General features: G+C 35.6%; 1 protein-coding gene across 12 annotated transcripts in view; it reads right to left on the reverse strand.

Moving 5' to 3' along the window:
* CBLB (Cbl proto-oncogene B) overlaps window positions 1–18917 on the reverse strand; it is a 214594-nt gene that overhangs the window by 182768 nt on the left and 12909 nt on the right. For all 12 annotated transcript variants that reach the window (XM_038003260.2, XM_038003262.2, XM_038003261.2 and 9 more), the window contains exon 3: window positions 16081–16331. Coding sequence is in view for 9 of the 12 variants with exons in the window: in XM_038003257.2 (XP_037859185.1) it covers window positions 16081–16331 (251 nt within the window). In the remaining 3 variants the exon portion in view is untranslated. The remainder of the gene's footprint in view (window positions 1–16080; window positions 16332–18917) is intronic.

The raw sequence follows: 18917 nt of genomic DNA on the forward strand, positions 1-18917 counted from the left end.
TGGCTCAAGCAATCTCACCCATTTCAGCCTCCAGAGTAGCTGGGACCACAGGCATGTGCCAACACACCTGGCTATTTTTTTTTTTTTTTTTTGTAGAAATGGGATCTCTGTCTGTTACCCAGGCTCCTAACACCATTTTAAAAAGATAACAATATTTGACAATATATCGTTAACTGCCACATGAAAGGCCTTGATAAATGCTATGGTCAAAAGTAAAAGATACATTTTAGCTAGAATGATCAAAAATCAGGGCCAAGATGGGCATGGGGATAGAGTGGGAGCGTTAGCTATGCCAGTAATAAGAAAGAATATCTGCATAAACTGGAAATAGAAAAGTGAGGAGAAAGGGGCAGGATAAAAGGCTGGCAAGCAAAGGTAAATTCTAAGGATAGTGATCAGGCCAATCTCAGAAAAACATAAAAAGAGAATTGCAATTCATCTTTTCCAACAAAACTCCTTTAAAAACCTTACAGAAATGTATTCTTCTTCTTTTTTTTTTTTTTTTTTGGAGATGGAGTCTCGTTCTGTCACCAGGCTGGAATGCAGTGGTGTGATCTTGGTCACTGCAATCTCCAACTACCAGGTTCAAGCCACTCTCCTGCCTCAGCCTCCTGAGCAGCTGGGATTACAGGCGCATGCCACCACACCCAGTTAATTTTTCCATTTTTAGTAGAGATGGGGTTTCATTATGTTGGCCAGGATGATCTCAATCTCCTGACCTCACAAAGTCCTGGGATCACAGGCATGAGCCACCATGCCCGGCCCCCTCTTCCAAGTGACTCATGACTGGAAGTGGATTCCTCCAGTAGTATAAAGGAAGCTTAGTAAAATGAAAAGAGTTCTGAACACATCCAAGATTCTATCCCCACCTGTGCCACCTCAATAGTCCTTGATAATCTTATACATAAAAGGAGATAATCTGACTCATGTGGATTCTGAAAGCAGATAGAATGTCAGAAACTGCTAGGGCACTATTTACCAATACATATGTGCAGATCCCAACTGGTAAATTTAGCAGGCATTATATAAAGGCTGGGAATCCTTACTTAATAATCATTTCAGAGGATTAGAATGCATCTGATCCACAGAAAATGCAGGAAAGCCACTAGATTAAATGCTTGTCAGACATTAGTGGCACATCTTGTGTTAAAAACAAAAACAAAAAAGGCCTAAATTTATTATGTTTTAAAACGATTATACACATCAGAATATTGAGACAAGATAGGAAATGTTAGTTTCATGGGCCTATAGCTATCAGTCATTGACTACCTACCATTTTTTTGCCTTTAGAAGATCACAATGGTAATTCACAAAGAACAGTTGGCAGAAATAGGGTAGAGAAGAAAACAGCAAAAAGAAAAAAGTATTTAAGTTTAAAAATGTCAAGTTTTTAAGACTGTTATGAAAATGGTATCAGTAATGCAGGAGTCAGCAAACATTTTCAATAAGAGCCCAGAGAGCAAAAGTTTTGAGCTCTGCAGGCCAGATAGTCTCTATGGAACTACTTACCTCTGCCATTGTAGCCACAGACAGTAAGTAAATTAATGAGCATGGCTCTGTCATTGAAAATTTACTCAAAGAAGGAAATACAACCTGGATTAGGCTCACAATCTGTAGTTTACCAAGTGTTGATATAATGGGGAAAAAAGTATTGTGATAAATTATTAACTTCAAAGTTTCAGTTGTTTTATCAAAACATATTTTTTACATATGCAATTGCAATGAGAACAAACTAAAATTAGTATTAAAAAGGAAAAACTTCACACAAAATTTGGTAAGGAGAATTTGCTTTAGGACTTGTACCCATGCAAACCTATTTTAATCAGATAAATGAGACCCAGCTGACCAGTATGGAAATCTTCAGTTAAATTAAAATTTTCTGAAATCTCTGGAAAAAGAATAAAATTGACAGCTCCACATATTGTACAACCATAGAAAATCAATATGCCCTACAAAAACCTTCAGAACAAAACGTGAAGTGTTTTCAGCATCTGTAAAATGAGCTGAGATGCTTTATCATTAATATAGTTCAGAAAAAAACTAGGTAATCTTTCTTACTTCCTTTTTAAAAATCTGTGCCCATCGAGAAAAATTAAATGCTTAAAAAGTTACAAGCAATATTTCACACATGTATATACACAAACAGAGTGAGAAAGAAAGAGATACAGAAAAAGGTATGCTTGAAAAATAAAGCTTTAAACAGTCTTTCTAAATTTAACTAACGAATACAATCATCTTGTTAGGAAAAAAAAAAGTTACATCGACTGACCAGATGACATACAATATTAATTCTGGTTTAATGAAGAGAAAAAACAACAGTTCATTTTCACAACCATAAAATGTGCTAATTGTCCAAATGAGTCCTCCTGAAACAAAGTTGAAAAAGGCATTACAATTCTGATACCCTTCATATGCCAACAGCTGCAGGCTCAGACATGCTAACTGGTAATGAGACTTCATTTAGAAATGTATCACACATGAATATTATATGCACACCCCAGTGTGTCAAGTCATGTAACCACCAGTCTATTTAGCTTCTTCACACAGGAAAATGGAATTGGACTACCTGGTGCTCATCTCTGAGGTTTAGATACTGATAACAAAGATAAATAATATCATCCTTATATCACATAATTTCAACCTTCCTTACCTACTGAAATCAATTATTTGGGTCTAAACCTAAAATTATAGTAGTCAAAGTTGAAAAGCGAATGAAGTATATTACTCAAGGAAAAAAAAGAAAACAGAATCCTCTTCTCTTTCTAAAGGATAATGAGCTTGAAATGAAACAGTCTTTTTAAAATTGTTTCTTCTTTAATTATTAAAGTTTTTTTTTTCTAGAATGCAAACAAGAATAAAAAATGTAGGCTGAGCGCGGTGGCTCATGCCTGTAAGCCCAGCACTTTGGGAGGCCAAGGTGGGCAGATCACCTGAGGTCAGGAGTTCCAGACCAATAAGGCCAACATGGTGAAACCCTGTCTCTACAAAAATACAAAAAACATTAGCTGGGCATGGTGACATGTACCCGTAGTCCCAGCTACTTGGGAGGCTGAGGCAGGAGAATCGCTTGAACCTGGGAGGCGGAGGTTGCAGTGAGCCGAGATTGTGCCACTGCAGTCCAACCTGGGCAACAGAGCAAGACTTCATCTCAAAAAAAAAAAAAAAAAAAAAAAAAGGCCAGGCGCGGTGGCTCACGCTTGTAATCCCAGCACATTGGGAGGCTGAGGCAGGCAGATCATGAGGTCAGATCAAGACCATCCTGGCTAACACGGTGAAACCCCATCTCTACTAAAAAAAACACTAGCTGGGCGTGATGGTGGGTGCCTGTAGTCCCAGCTACTCAGGAGACTGAGGCACAGAACGGCGTGAACCCACGAGGCGAAGCTTGCAGTGAGCCAGTTTGCACCCCTGCACTCTAGCCTGGGTGACAGAGCAAGACTCCGTCTCAAAAAAAAAAAAAAAAAAAAAAAACAACTACAACAAAAAGGACTGAAAAATGTTTACACCACAAAGTTTCCACAGTTGTTCTGGAGATCACATTATTTCATATATATGTGAGATTTCTAATATACATATTCGATATGTCAAATACATAGTTTATTATATATATATTAAAATGGCAGAACCCAAGATTTTAAGCTTACCAATAATCCAAAAAAGAATCAATATCCTTACTCTTAAGTAGTATTCAAAACTGAGAACATGAGATACAATTATGGTTTTTAAGAATGAACAGAACATAAATATTTTGGGGAGAAGTATCTATAGGTCTCTCACATTTGTTCATGTCTTGCAACCAGATACTGACAGCCTTTCAAATTATCCTTTCAGGAACATTTGTGTAGCAAACAGCCTTAGATAATAGGGACAGTGTTTTCCTCTGGAAAAAAAAAAAAGAGGTTTGCAGTCTAGTTCAACAAAGATAATGTCTCCTTCCAGGGAAAGGGTCAGGCAGGTTTACTGTCCATTATAAAAGATTCAGGGTCCTCAGGCTTGGGGTTCATCTGCAATGCCAGCCACCGCACATACAGGTGTCTCCTGCCCTTTATACTGTCCTGTAGAAACTGAGGGTTGGTGACCTGCCACAAATGATGACACCTTGCCTAATGCTGTCCCTCTGTGACTAATGAACGGTTCATTTTTCCTGACCAAATATTCTCCTGTCTTCTGCTAGCACTGAAAGTATGGCAAAGTAGCTTCAGGCTCTTCATAGTTCTTGACAATATATTTTTAAAGAAATATGCCTTAAAGGCAAGTTATACCATGTTTAAATAAACAGTGTCTGTGGATATCTGACTATCTCTTTTGACAATTCAGACTGAATGAGTAAACACCCTTTCCCTCTTGCCTTTCTTTGCTATGGAGGCTGAAATATCAAAGTTTCAATATACCACTACCTTTGTAACGTGGAGTGACCCAGTGGCCTAAATAATATGGAAGAGAATCAGATAGAGGAAGCAAGTAGGTGGAAAGGTACTGTGGCAGCTTTTCAATCCAAGATAAGAAGACAGACACGTGTGGTGCTGCCCTTCTCCTTTCCTGCCTTGTATCCTTAAAAGATAATAAGCTGCAGCAGGAATTCTACAACTGTGAAGGAAACAGAATGAAGATAAAATGCAACATGCTAAGGAAAGGAATTACAATCAGCCAGAAAGAGCCTGGATCTCTGACAGAATTGTATTGTTAAATGGGTATTGTTACTTTTAGCCAACTTATATACTCAGTCTGTGTTGATGAAACTTATATATAATGCAACTTATATGATGGATCGGTGTGGATAAAATAGTTTTAAAATTTTACTCTCCAAAAATTAGATTGGTACTTTAAGCCAAGGGTTGGTGAAGGACCACCCAATGGTCCAGTTTGGTCTGGCTCATTTTTGTAAATAAATTTTCGTTAAAATATAGCCATGCCAATTAATTTACAGACTGTCTATGTCTGCTTTCCCAGTACAGAGGCAAAGCTGACTAATTGCCAGAGACCATCTGGCAAAGTCTAAAAAATTTACTATCTGGCTCTGTACAGTTTGCTGACCCATGGTTTAAACCATTCAACATGCCACTTTCGGAAACAATCATTTACTCTTGTTTAAACTAAAATCCTCAAATTGATTTCCTAAAATTTGAATTGAAATCATGTTTAATACTTCATATTTTAATACTAAAGACAAAATGAATGTGGTGTCGCCTTCTCTTTGCCACCAACATGGAAAACACTTCCCAATTATTTCTTTTCTATGTGTAATAAAGAAAACTTTAAAAACAGATTTAATAAGTTATAATTAACTATTCTAATTCATCTTTCAGAGATTATCACAAAATTAAACAGGGATTGTTAAGAAATAACTAGGGCTATTAATATTATAAATGTAAATTAAATCTACATATTTGTATTATTAATAACTTCTAAAGAGAGATGGCATTTTATACATTAAAATCAGTAAGAATGTTATAAAAAGGTACTTACAAATTCAATTATATCAATAAATATAAAAATGTATTATTGGTAAATGCAGAATACACCATGTTTTCCAATAATACTTACAAAAAGTAATGCATAAATAAATTAACCATGCATTACACACCTGAAAAAATCTTATTTGAGCTACAGACCTTTATAAAAAATAATTATAAGTAATTTTGTTTGGTATTATATTCTATTAATCTAAGTTTTTCAAACTTCCATGACATGTTCTAATGAGTTTCAACTTTCTTCCCCTTCTTAGTATAAATGTACACTGCCATATTTGGTCACTGTTAGGGATTGAACGGTGTCCCCTAAAAAGATATGTTTAAATTCTAACCTCAATCCTACCTGTCAATATGACCTTGTTTCAAAACAGCGTCTTTGCAGCTGTAATGAAGTCAAGATGGGGTCACAAGGGCAGGCCCTGATCCAAAATCACTGGTATTTTTATAAGAGGGAAATTTGGACACAGATGTACATACACAGAGAACACTGTGTGATGACAGAGGAGAGAACAGACTTACACTGCCATAAGCTAAGGAATGCCTGGAGCTACCAGAAACTGAGACAGACATAGAAATTACCTGTTCTAGAGGGTTCTGAGGGGGCAATGCCCTGCTGGCTGACACCCTGATTTCATATTTCTTGCCTCCAGAAATGTAAGAGAATAACTTTCTATTGTTTAAGCCACCCAGTATGTGGTACTTCGTTACGGCAGCCCAAAGAAACGAATACAGTCACACATTTGTGATTATATGTGAAAGTGGTATATTATAATCACATGGTCAGATGTTCAAAGTAATGCATTTCAATAGGATGTCTAAATTACCTTTCAGTTTAATTTGTTCTTCAGTGCTTCCAATGAACAACAGTGCCTCAATCTCTATTATTTTAATCTCTAAAAGGCGCTTTTTGTAATGATCTCATGTGTGTCTTGCTGTTTACAGCACATCTATGAACCACTGATGTATACTTGTATAGTCAAACAAAAACTCATGCACAAACAATAAATTGGAAGAGAAAAAAGATTAACATTAAAAAAAGATTTAGAAAACTGAATGGTTATGAAGTACTTTACATCAAAACAATCAGACATGAATACTATTTTACACCCTACCCAATTAGCACTGAGTGCTAATCTGTTTGGATTCTTGGAAACTCCACTTCTTTGTTAAATCACTGAAAAACAAGACACTTCTTGGGCTAGGTTTCCAAGCACTCTTCAGGCTATAGGATTATCATTGTAGCTTGTCTGTTTTATAAACAAACTTCAGTTTTACAAGAAACTGCCAAAGCAGCTTTCTCTAACTAAATAACAACTCTGCCACTTGAAAGACATCATTCATCAACTTTCTTTGTGGGAGTATTGTTATTATGAAACTAAAAGCAGGCATTCTTTCTTGAGTGCTTCTGGATTTTAATTATCAAATTTTAATGTCATCAGATATTTACTGAAAGGAAAACATCAGTTTTAATAAGCTACCTAAGACTGAAAAACATGAAAAGTATTCCACTGCAAAGCCAAGTTCACTTCAGTCTTGTGAGTTTGCTTATTATATATAACAAATTGGTATCATTCTCAGGAATATATAAACATTTAACAAACGCTCATCTGTGGGGAAAAAAGTACCCAATTTTAATATCCAACTATCATATGTGTATAATATATAATCTGATTTAGAAGAAATTAAAATACTTGCAATAAGTTTTAGTTACTAAGAAACCAGGAACTGGGGACTGAATGGTATTAACATGGGGCTTAAAAAAAAAAAAAAAAAAAAACTAAATAAATGAAATAAATAGCAAATAAATGTATTACAAGTAAGCATTTTATTAAAATGTAAAAAGCTAATGGTGGAATTCATTTTAATTACATCTGAATAATGTTGTTTTCTTTTGTATTTTGTAAAATATACCCTAGAGAGGAAACTGCTATTAAAAAAAAAAAAAAAAAACTTTCACTTTTCACTGAAAAATCAACAAGAAAATTACACTGTATACAGCTAGCTAAGCAGCAGCGGTGCAGTTAGCCAAATACATAGGGCCATAAAGTCCTTAACGGTCCTGCAAGCTCTCACCTGCCTCCCCTAACAGACTCCCTTTGTTTAACTCTGAAAACATTTGTCTAAATAACTTTCTTGTGGCCTCTACTTTCATGGTGTGTTAAAGAAATGAGCCCCTTGATTTCTAAACTTTAGAAAAGTCTGTTCACATCACTCAGATGCTTGAAATATGCATAAAAACATTCTCATCAAGATAAAATGAACTTTTTATTTATTTACAATAAATCAATCTCAGAAGATTTTTCAAGCTTTCTAAAGCAAATTCTACTTCCTATCTGGCAGACATACTTCTACATAAGAGATTGATTACTATTTGTCTTCTGAATCCAAGTTAAAAATTACTATTTTGAAGTATCAAAAATTCATATTTTCATTCCTCTAGTTTCCCATTTAAAAGGAAAAAAATGCCTTGAACGCAAACAAATATAGAAAAAAATGAGTAAAAGTATATGTTTATATCAAAATACTTGTGTTCAAAAGAAATTAGTTGCCTATTTTGATTTATTTAGAAATATATTTATTTAGAAATATTTTCTACTTGCAATTTGACCTTTGTCCTCATCAAATTCAAACTAATTGCAATTTTCACCATTAGTAAACAAAAAAAGGAGTAACAGAAAAACTAGGTTAATGTTTTAAATGTAAAATTATTTTTAATGATGAATATAAGCCATTCCCTTTCATGTATCATTACATATTTCACAGAAAGATATCCAATATAGTATAATTTACTTATAAAAGACAAACCTTCTTAAGATTAGTTCTCTTACAAATAATTACAATAACGAAAACAATATTTTTACCAGAAACTACTACTAAAGTTGAAAAATTAACAGACTGAGGTAGCCAACAGTAGCATTTAGTCTGAAACAATTTAATTTTCATTTATGATATTGAAATGTCTGAGGTGAAAATGTTATGAATATCCAGAAAATAATTTAATAACTCAAAAATGTAGATTGGAGTCATGAAGCCAAAGTTACAAAGAACACTGGGAGCAGAAACGGCATCAGAGCATGAGATTTCCTGGCTCCACATTCCTATACTTAGCTAAACAGCACTTTTTTCATTTTCTTCTCACAATATACAGAGCTGACTATGAGAAAACGCAGTAATTGATGTAGTATTATAAACATGCCCATTGAACTGTGAGGTCCAGTAATTATTAAAACTACCACTTAAAACACAGATTACACATACGGATCAGTCTCTTTATATGGTGAACTGAAAACCTATGAAAACTTGCAAACCTATTTCAATGACCACGCTATCAACATTTGTATAAATATAAATTTAAGCATTTAAATTACTACTACTTTATTCTTTACTCAAAGCAATGATGTCACACAGTAATATAAGGAAAGAAAGTAGGTTTGTTTGCAGCTTTTGTTTTGTCCTTGCTCTTGTTATTTTTGTGGTTGCTGTTGTTTTTGATTCAACTTTTAACTATGTATCTTCAATGAACCAGTTGCAAAACGTTTTTCGGTACACTATCTTGTAAATAACCAACACAATTAGAAACAGCAGGCATAGTGATCTGTAGTTCTTTCAGGGGAAAGGCACTTTATCAATGGAGCAGATTACAAGTTATTCTTTGTTTAGCCAAATGGTCAATGGAGAAAAATATTTCTGCCTGATTTTAAATAAAGGCTAGCTTCTTCTAGAGCTAATTTCTCTATGTCAAATACTTTTTTAAACTACAAAACATGTAACCCTCCACCACACACACACACGCACCCCATTTTGTCATTTATTTTTTCTACAACACTGGTTTATAAGGCATAGTTCAAGGGCTCTGAAATGACATTAATGTTAATGTTAATGTGAATGTTAAGGCAACACCTACGTTTTCCTCTCTGGCCAGAGCTTTTGTTAATCTTTATTTTATTCACAGTCTATCAAAGGCAGAGCTATTTTTTCCACCTTAGTTGACTTTTTGGCTGTCTAGCAGTGTGTAGGAAGGGAAAATGGGTTGTAGCACCCCAGCTCACTCAAGCAGTTCAAAAATACGGAAAATCTCAGTATCCTTCAGCCATCATCTCTGAGCGTTTTAAAAAACACAGTGGCCAACACCAGACCTTGCAGAGCAGCTGATTAATACATACTTTTCAGATGAAACAAATTTTACTATTAAAACGGTTAACTGATGAAACTGCCAGTCAAATCACAGAAGTGCCTCCTGTCAATTACACATTTGTTAGCAATGACAATTGCCATTTTTACTTGTGCCACTAAAACTTTAAGTAACATGATACTTAAAGTTTCTCCTTTTCTCTGGGCTTCAAACTACAGACTTCTCCACATGTTCTTTACCCTCTCTCTACACATATACACACATACACATGCAAGCTTTATGCTTGCCAGAAATCACTGAATTACTCTTCCCAGAAATGTCAGCTCAGAATGGTTTAGACACCCGGCTGGAGGAGCACCAACTCAGTGTGACATTGAGCTGTTTGCAGGAAAAGAGAAAGAAAGAAAAAGAACAAAACAAAACAAAAGAACACCAGCAACAGTAACAATTTGGGAAAAAAGATATAAAAGATGGAGGTTTACTGTATCCGTCGGGGGAGGCATGCAGCCTCTTCATGCCTTTTCTCTACTAGAAATCATTATCTACTCTCAAGGCAAAAGACTTTCACTGTGCCCTAAATATCTATTTCAGTAGCATATACAATTACGTAACTATAATTTCTACCTCTCTCCTACACAGGACCTAAGTAACCAGGAAATGTATTGAATGCCACTTACTTATTTATTTATTTTTCTATTTATTACATTTATATAAAATTGCTTTAAAATTCAGGCTACTCATTCATCATTATCAATCAATCAAAATTTTAAAAAGCAATCAGTTCAGAACCGACACCTAAACTTTTTCTCATCTCCCCTTATATTTATAGTAATTCCACATTTATTGTTGACACAACAGAGGTGCAGGAACATTAAAATACGCATTTTGGGCCAGGTACAGTGGCTCACGCCTGTGATCCCAGCACTCTGGGAGGCCAAGGCGGGTGGATCACGAGGTCAGGAGATCGAGACCATCCTGGCTAACATGGTGAAACCCTGTCTCTGCTAAAAATACAAAAAATTAGCCAGGCATGGTGGTGGGCGCCTGTAGTCCCAGCTACTCGGGAGGCTGAGATGGGAGAATGGCGTGAACCCGGGAGGCGGAGCTTGCAGTGAGCCAAGATCCTGCCACTGTACTCCAGCCTGGGTGATGAGCAAGACTTCATCTCAAAAACAAAAACAAAAAAAAAAACGCATTTTGATTCATGTACTCATCCAGCACTATTTCTTCAATAAAGTGGGCAGAATCACATGAGGTAATACTGATTAAGTCAATTAACTCCAAATTACTGTTTCTAATATTACTGTCCTCCATTTTTTTGTGCAATTATAGTAATGTCCCTAGTGAGCTACTTACAGAATCAAAGAAACGATTCTTTAGTGAATTTATAATATTCCCAGTAATGAGCGTTGTCATACCTATTAGGTGGAGTCATTCTACTAACTTTGTTGCCTAACTACCTTTGATTGTTTTGCTTATGTAGAAACATTTCATAGGAGACTTTTAAGTTTTGATTGGTAATGTATAGATTTTCATAGATTGATAGAACTCATAATACTGATTATTCACAATGAGGCCACTCTGTACATGAAAACACGCTAAGAAGACTCTTCTATGTTCTGTAGAGCAAAATGCTTCAGAGCTCCATGTGCAATGGCACATTTTAGACTCAGTTTGCATTTGGAATACTATGGGAACCTAGAAATGAATGTGTCCAAATATATTACTAGAAAAAGAAACCCAGTTAGAAAATTTATATGCCTGTTATGGTGTACCAAGAATGGTACATTATTATGAATTATTATGAAACATTTATCAAATGTAAATCCTGCATAAACACAGCTGGCCACAGAACACTGTCAGTAAACAGAACAAAGATGAGAGTACTATCCAATTAAGGACATGCTATATCAGCATAGAAACTAATAAATTTTATCTTAGGGTTGCATTTAGGACAGTGAACAAAATTCACTTGGACACTTAAAATGTAGGCAAGAATACACAGAATGAGTGACCTCATTGTGAACAGTCAGCATTATGAGAGCTATCAAAATCTATGGGAATCTATACATGATCAATCCAAACTTCAATGCCCCCCATGAAATGTTTCCACATAAGCAAAACTATCAAAATTATCAAATGGAAATTATAAAACATCTACTGAGTTAGAAAATGTTTCAAGTTTCCACAGAAGATGTAAAAGTGGGATACAAGTTTACCACATCATATATGATTACATCCAATTAAAACACTGTATCCACTCAAAATCCTAGTCAAAGAAGTTATATACCTTATCAATGTCCTGATATCCTAAAGAGTAAAATTTAATGGATGACTTGGCTGGATCAGGAAGAATTTCAAAACTACTAACTTTGAAAAAAGAATTATAAAGACATTTGTAAAGAACTTAGTTTTATTAGGTCAATGGCAGAAGTACAATGTGAAAAATAAAATTTTAATATAAATATCTGGCTTTCCAAGATGTTAGCAGTTCTTGAAAAGTCTACAAGAATAAACAATCACTATAATATTTCTCTACCTTACTTCTGTCACATTGTGACAACTCAAATTTCTCGTTACTCCTGGAGAATTTTAGAGCATTAATTAATGCTAAAAGGCAATTGAAAGATTCACCACCCTCAAGATGAATAAACTGTGGCCCAAGAATATTAAGTGATGAGCCCAAAGTTACATAATTGGTTAGACGTCTACGAGTATGTTTGGGTCCATCTCTAATTGAGAGAGAAAATCATAAAAACATAATTATTTATGCCATTTTACAACTGGAAGAGGGTTTTTTATGTTTGAATTTGATGGTTTTACTTATTACGGGTATTTGGCCAGTATTCATAGAAAATTTAGAGTCCGCACACCTCCATAACTGAATTTTCTATTTTACAACCCTGTGCTGTTATTAGACAGAATGGGGCTAGTTTTTCTGACCTGAAAGAAATCTTAGAGGTTTCCTAAAGGTTTTCCTATATGTCAGAAAACTAAAATACAGACAGGTTAAGGTTACTAAAATTTAACTAATATGTTCAGACATTATATATTTTCATTAATAATGATTTTCCAATTTGGAAATCTAAATAAACTATCACTATCATGAATATTCCATATATATTTAAAATAGCCCAGAAATGGAAAACTCTATCATTTTCTTTATTTTGTTTAAGATAGATCCTGAAATTTAACATTAAAATGGCCAAACAACAAATTTGAGTGAGGATCTCTAAATGAAGAATCCTGGCTATAAAATTAGGATTTGGTTGATGTCAATTCAGTCTTTGAAAGCCCAGTTCAGTTTCTCACTTAAGTAAAAATACACAGATGGAAGTTACATCTCCCACCCACATCTACCACATCCGCAGATTCAATCAAACTATGTCTTTACAACACTTGTCTCCAATACCAAATTCCGGTGTGGATGTGGAGCACTGAGAACTGTCATTCGTTGCCGGTGGGAATGAAAAATGGTAGAGCCACTTTGGAACCAGTCAAGGAGTTTCTTACAAACTTTCTTGAAAGTTTCTTATGTTCTTTCTAAACTTATGCATACCCTGAAAATCCAGCAATCTTGCTAGGTATTTTACCCAAGTGGGTTAAAAGCCTAAATCCACAGGAATACCTACATACAAATATTTATTGCAACTTTATACATGTACCCAAAAAATGGAAGCAACCGAGATGCAGTTCACGGTGTGAGTGAAAAACCAAACTGTGGTACAACCACACAATGGAGTATCCTTCAGTGGCATAAAGAAATGAGCTACCAAGTTATGAAAAGGCACGGAGGAACCTAAAATGCAAATTGTTAGGTGAAAGTCAATCTGAAAAAGTTGCATGTTGTGTGAGTCCAACTACATAACACTGTGGAGAAGGCAAAACTACGTAAACAGTAAAGAGATCAGTGGTGGCCATGGGTTCAAGGGGGGAAGCGAGACAATAAAGTAGATCACGGGGCATTTTTAGGGGAGTGAAACAATTCTATATAACACTGTAATGGTAGATACGTGACATTATGCATTTATGGAGCATAGAACAGTGCAAAACATAAAGCGAACCCTAATGTAAACTCTAGGCTTTAGTTAATAATAATGTATCAACAATAGTTTATCAACTGTAACATACCACACCAATGCAAAACATGAGTAGGAAAAAATACTTGGGCAGAGGAGATTTATAGGAACTGTAATTTCTGAATAATTTTCTTGTAAACCTAAAATGGCTCTAAAAATAAAGCCTATTAAAACATTGAGGGCCGGGCGCGGTGGCTCAAGCCTGTAATCCCAGCACTTTGGGAGGCCGAGGTGGGTGGATCACGAGGTCAGGAGATCGAGACCATCCTGGCTAACACGGTGAAACCCCATCTCTACTAAAAATACGAAAAAAAAAAAATTAGCCGGGCGTGGTGGCAGGCGCCTGTAGTCCCAGCTACTCGGGAGGCTGAGGCAGGAGAATGGCGTGAACCCAGGAGGCGGAGCTTGCAGTGAGCTGAGATAGTGCCACTGCACTCCAGCCTGGGCGACAGAGCAAGACTCCGCCTCAAAAAAAAAAAAAAAAAAAAAAAAAAAAAACATTGAGAATACTGTCTCATGAACTAGCTATTATCGTGAGTAAATTTACGTAAAGCTATTAATGTTAAAAGCAAATACAGTCATGAACCCTGTAATGACATTTCAGTCAAGGACATTTCAGTTAATGACAGACCATATTTATGTTAGTGCTTTAGTAAGATTATAATGGAACTGAAAAATTCCTATTACCTAGTGATGTCATAGTCACCACAAGGTCATAGTGCAACATATTACATGTTTGTGGTAATGCTGGTGTAAACAAATCTACTGTGTCACCAGTCACATAAAAGCGTAGCACATATAATTATGCATAATACATAATACTTGATAATGACATTATAAGTGACTATACTACTGGTTGATGCATTTACTATACTATATACTTCTTAATGTTATTTTACAGGGTATTCCTTCTACTTATTAAAAAATATCTAACAGTAAAACGGCCTCAGGCAGGCCCTTCAGGAGGTATTCCTGAAGGCACTGTTATCACAGATGATAGCTCCATGCATGTTAATGCTCCTGAAGACCTTCCGGAGGAGTAAGATGTGGAGGTGGAAGACAGTAATATTGATGATCCTGACACTGTGCAGGTCTAGGCTACTGTGTGTGTGTGTCTTAGTTTTAACAAAAAAGTTTATAAACTTTTCTAAAAAGTTAATTTTTTTTTTTTTGGTTCATAAAAAATTCTTTATTCAGCAAGATAAAATGTGTATTCTTTATCAGTATGCATTTCACATTAATACAATTGTACACTAATCTAAAAAAAAAACCTCAATGAATTCAAAATATTATCCTTATACAGACCATGAGTTCTATACAGGAAATAATAATTGTAGGAAAAAAAAAAAAAAACTTAATTTTTAAAATATTTTAAAGCTTATAGAATAATAAAGAAAATATTTTTGTTAAGCTAATTGTTAATACCAGAGTCAAAAAGTAAAAAAAAAAAAAAAAAATTAAAAGTTTATAAAGTTTAAAAGTGACACTAAGCTGTTCATATTGGAGAAATTTTTTTTATATAAATTTAGTGTAGCCTAAGTGTACAATGTTTCTAAAGTCTGCAGTAATGTACAGTAACAGTCCTAGGCCTTCACATTAACTTGCCATCATTCACTCACTCACTTTCAGAGCAACTTTCATTTCTGCAAGCTCCACGCATGGTATACAGGTTATCCATTTTTATCTTTTATACAGTTTCTTTTCTTTTTTTTTTTTTTGAGATAGAGTTTCGCTCTTATTGTCCGGGCTGGAGTGCAATGGCACGATCTCAGCTCACCACAACTTTCACCTCCCAGGTTCAAGCTATTCTCCTGCCTCAGCCTCCCGATTAGCTGGGATTATAGGCATGCATGACCACACCGGGCTAATTTTGTATTTTCAGTAGAGACGGGGTTTCTCCATGTTGGTCAGGCTGGTCTCAAACTCCCGACCTCAAGGGATCCACCCGCCTCAGCCTCCCAAAGTGCTGGGATTACAGGAGTAAGCCACCGCGCCCAGCCTTTTACACAGTATTTTTACCATACCTTTTCTATGTTTAGGTATATTTAGACACACAAATACTTACCATTGTGTTGCAATTGCCCACAGTATTAAGTACAGTAACATGCTGTATAGATTTGCAGCCTAGGAACAATAGGCTATACCATATAGCTTAGGTGTGCAATAGGTAATACCATCTAGCTCTTGTGTAAGTACACTCTATGATGTCCACACAACAATGAAATTGTCTAAAAATGCATTTATCGTAAAGTATCCCCATAGTTAAGTACCACATGGCTGTATACAAAGTGATTCACATTTACCCCAAAACAATTACATGGTGACGTTTAGGTTAACTATTAAGAAAAAAGCAACGTAAATGACCTTTACACCGAAACATCTGAAATATTCTTCTTACCTGTCCTGTGACTGTTCTTCATACATTCTCTCCTTGCCTTCTTTAAAGAGTCTTATTGCCCGTTTTGACTTTTTCATAAGGCTATCAATGTAGATTTTAAAGTACTCATTCTCACTGAGTTGGGCAAGTTTCTGGTTGTCATCATATTTACTCAGTATAAGTCGTAAATGCTGATATGTATCAGGCAAAATATCAAGTATATATGGTGGGCTATTTTTCAACTGAAGTTTGGGATTTTGGCACAGTCTTACCTAAAAACAAAGATAAAAACAAAATAAATCATAATATTTTATTTCACAGCAAAATTAAAAAATTATAGAACCATGTTCTATTTCTTCATTTTCCATAATATAAATTATGATCTTAACTTACCATCTCCAACTTATTATTAACTGACAAATATTCACTTTTGTCATAATATAAATAAGTCCTATTCTGTCCTCCTACATTCAATCTTTTCTATATCATACCCTTACTTTGAACCCCTAAAGCTTTAATTCTAAGATACCTCACTGTGCACAGGTTAACAGAACTCCAGTATGCTAATCACTGTATATCACTGATAGTCTTTTTTTTAATAAAAATGAGGAAATGGGCCTTTTCTGTTGACAACCAATGCCTCACATTTACATGTTATTTTACTACATTGAACTCCCGGCTGGTGCTGTCTCATAGTTTGTTAATTAGTGTTTTGGTGTACTGTTCCTGAACCCCGAGGAGAATAAAACAAAGAGGTGCAATTTGAATACCTGAGTTATTAAGTAGTAAATGTGTGTCAGGTCAGAACCAGTCTTTTCCACCTCCCCACACTGTCTACCACGCCTATAAACATGTGGTATACAACGGTTCAGTCATCCCATCACAGGTGCTGCCCAACCACTGGGGCGTTCCGGGGCTGCCTGCAGAACTGAAAGTACCTTCTGCCGGCCAGAGAAGGTAGTAATTCAACTAATGTATTCACTTCTACATGTTCATGTGATTTAGCCAAGAGTAAGATAGTCTACCACATTCTCATCCCTCCAGAAAGGGCATAATGAACTCTTCACACAAATAACTTTCAAATGAAATCATTGAAAATTGCACAATAGCATTATGTAGTGTAATGGGACAGCACTCTTTAAAAAGGTTAAATGTTCACATAAAGATCATAAAGATACATGGCTCTCTTCTAAGGCCCTCATCATTTTTTTTTATATATATATAAAATTGTCAAGAGTATAATATCTTATATTATTTATTTATTTTTTTAAGATGGAATCTCAGTCTGTCACACAGGCTGGAGTACAGTGGCATGATCTCAGCTCACTGCAACCTCTGCAGCCCGGGTTCAAGCGATTCTCCTGACTCAGCCTCCCAAGTAGCTGGGACTACAGGTGCCTGCCACTGCGCCTGGCTAATTTTTATATTTTTAGTAGAGACGGGGTTTCACCATCTTGGTCAGGCTGGTCTTGAACTCATGACCTCGTGATCCACCTGCCTCAGCCACCCAAAGTGCTGGGATTACACATGTGAGCCACCGCACTTGGCCTATGAGTAAAGTATCTTAAACATAATTGGCTAAAGCCTCCTGTTGCGTGGCACTGGAGTTGCTGTGGGTGATTTTGGAATCTGGCTAATGGAAATTTGAGTTGAAGATACATTTACTTTGGGTTTGGTGAAAGGTATATGTGAGGCACACAGTCACTCCTGTAAAATGGTTTAATTACTGTCAGCAATCCCAATGAAACTGAAATAAGACAGGCAAAGAAAGAATATATGATCTCACTTTCATATGCAGAATCTTAAAAGAAGGAGTTAAACAAACAGAAACAGAGAGTAGAACAGTGGGTGGGCCCCAGGGATGGGGAGGGGAATAAATGGAGAGAAGAAGGTCAAAGAGTACAAATTTGCAGGTATGTAGGATGACTAAAGATCTAATGTACAGCATGAGGCCTATAGCTAATAATACTGTATTCAGAAAATTTGCTAAGAGAACAGAGTTTACATGGTCTTACCACAAAAAGGTAATTATGGAAGGTAAAGGATATGTTAATTTATTTGATGTAGTAACCATTTCACTATGTGTATATATATCAAAGCATCACGTTATACACCTTAAATAAATACAATATTTTTTAAATCTGTAATAGAATTTTTTTAAAAGATGGTTTCAGAAACACTTGAAGTGCCCAAATGCTGACTAGCCTACCATGCGAACAGTGAAATCCAATTCAAATCTGGCAATTTGAATGTGTTTCATGGCACCCAAAACTGGAAGTATATGTGGCAATGGAAGAGAATCAAAGTATAAAATGTACGGAGCCAAAAACTAGTGCAGATTATTTCTCTAATCATTTGTAGATATACCTGTTTTTTAAAAATTATAGTGTTTTGTGGATTTTTCTCATTCTGAAGAAAATTCACTCTCATACACAATTTGATGTTTGTACTTTCGTATTCTTTATATTTAGAAAGATTCTTTCAAATTAGGTAAGTTTCAGGGGGCATAAAACATGGATCTGCCCCTGGGCACCCATAAAAGTGCCTGGGACAAATAAACAATTGAACTATAACAACTTCAAGCCTAACAAACACAATAAACCAAGGAACCAACAAATTTAAAAAGTACTCTTATACGCACTATCACACTTTCTTAAAGAAACTGACCGGGCGCAGAGGCTCACACCTGTAATCCCAGCACTTTGGGAGGCCGAGGCAGGCAGATCATGAGGTCAAGAGTTCAAGACCAGCCTGGCCAACATGGTGAAACCCCATCTCTACTAAAAATACAAAAATTAGCTGGGCGTGGTAGCAGGTACCTGTAATCCCAGCTACTCAGGAGGCTAAGGCAAGAGAAT

The sequence above is a fragment of the Chlorocebus sabaeus genome, chromosome 22 (assembly GCF_047675955.1).
Source record: "Chlorocebus sabaeus isolate Y175 chromosome 22, mChlSab1.0.hap1, whole genome shotgun sequence".
NCBI classification, from domain to species: domain Eukaryota; kingdom Metazoa; phylum Chordata; class Mammalia; order Primates; family Cercopithecidae; genus Chlorocebus; species Chlorocebus sabaeus.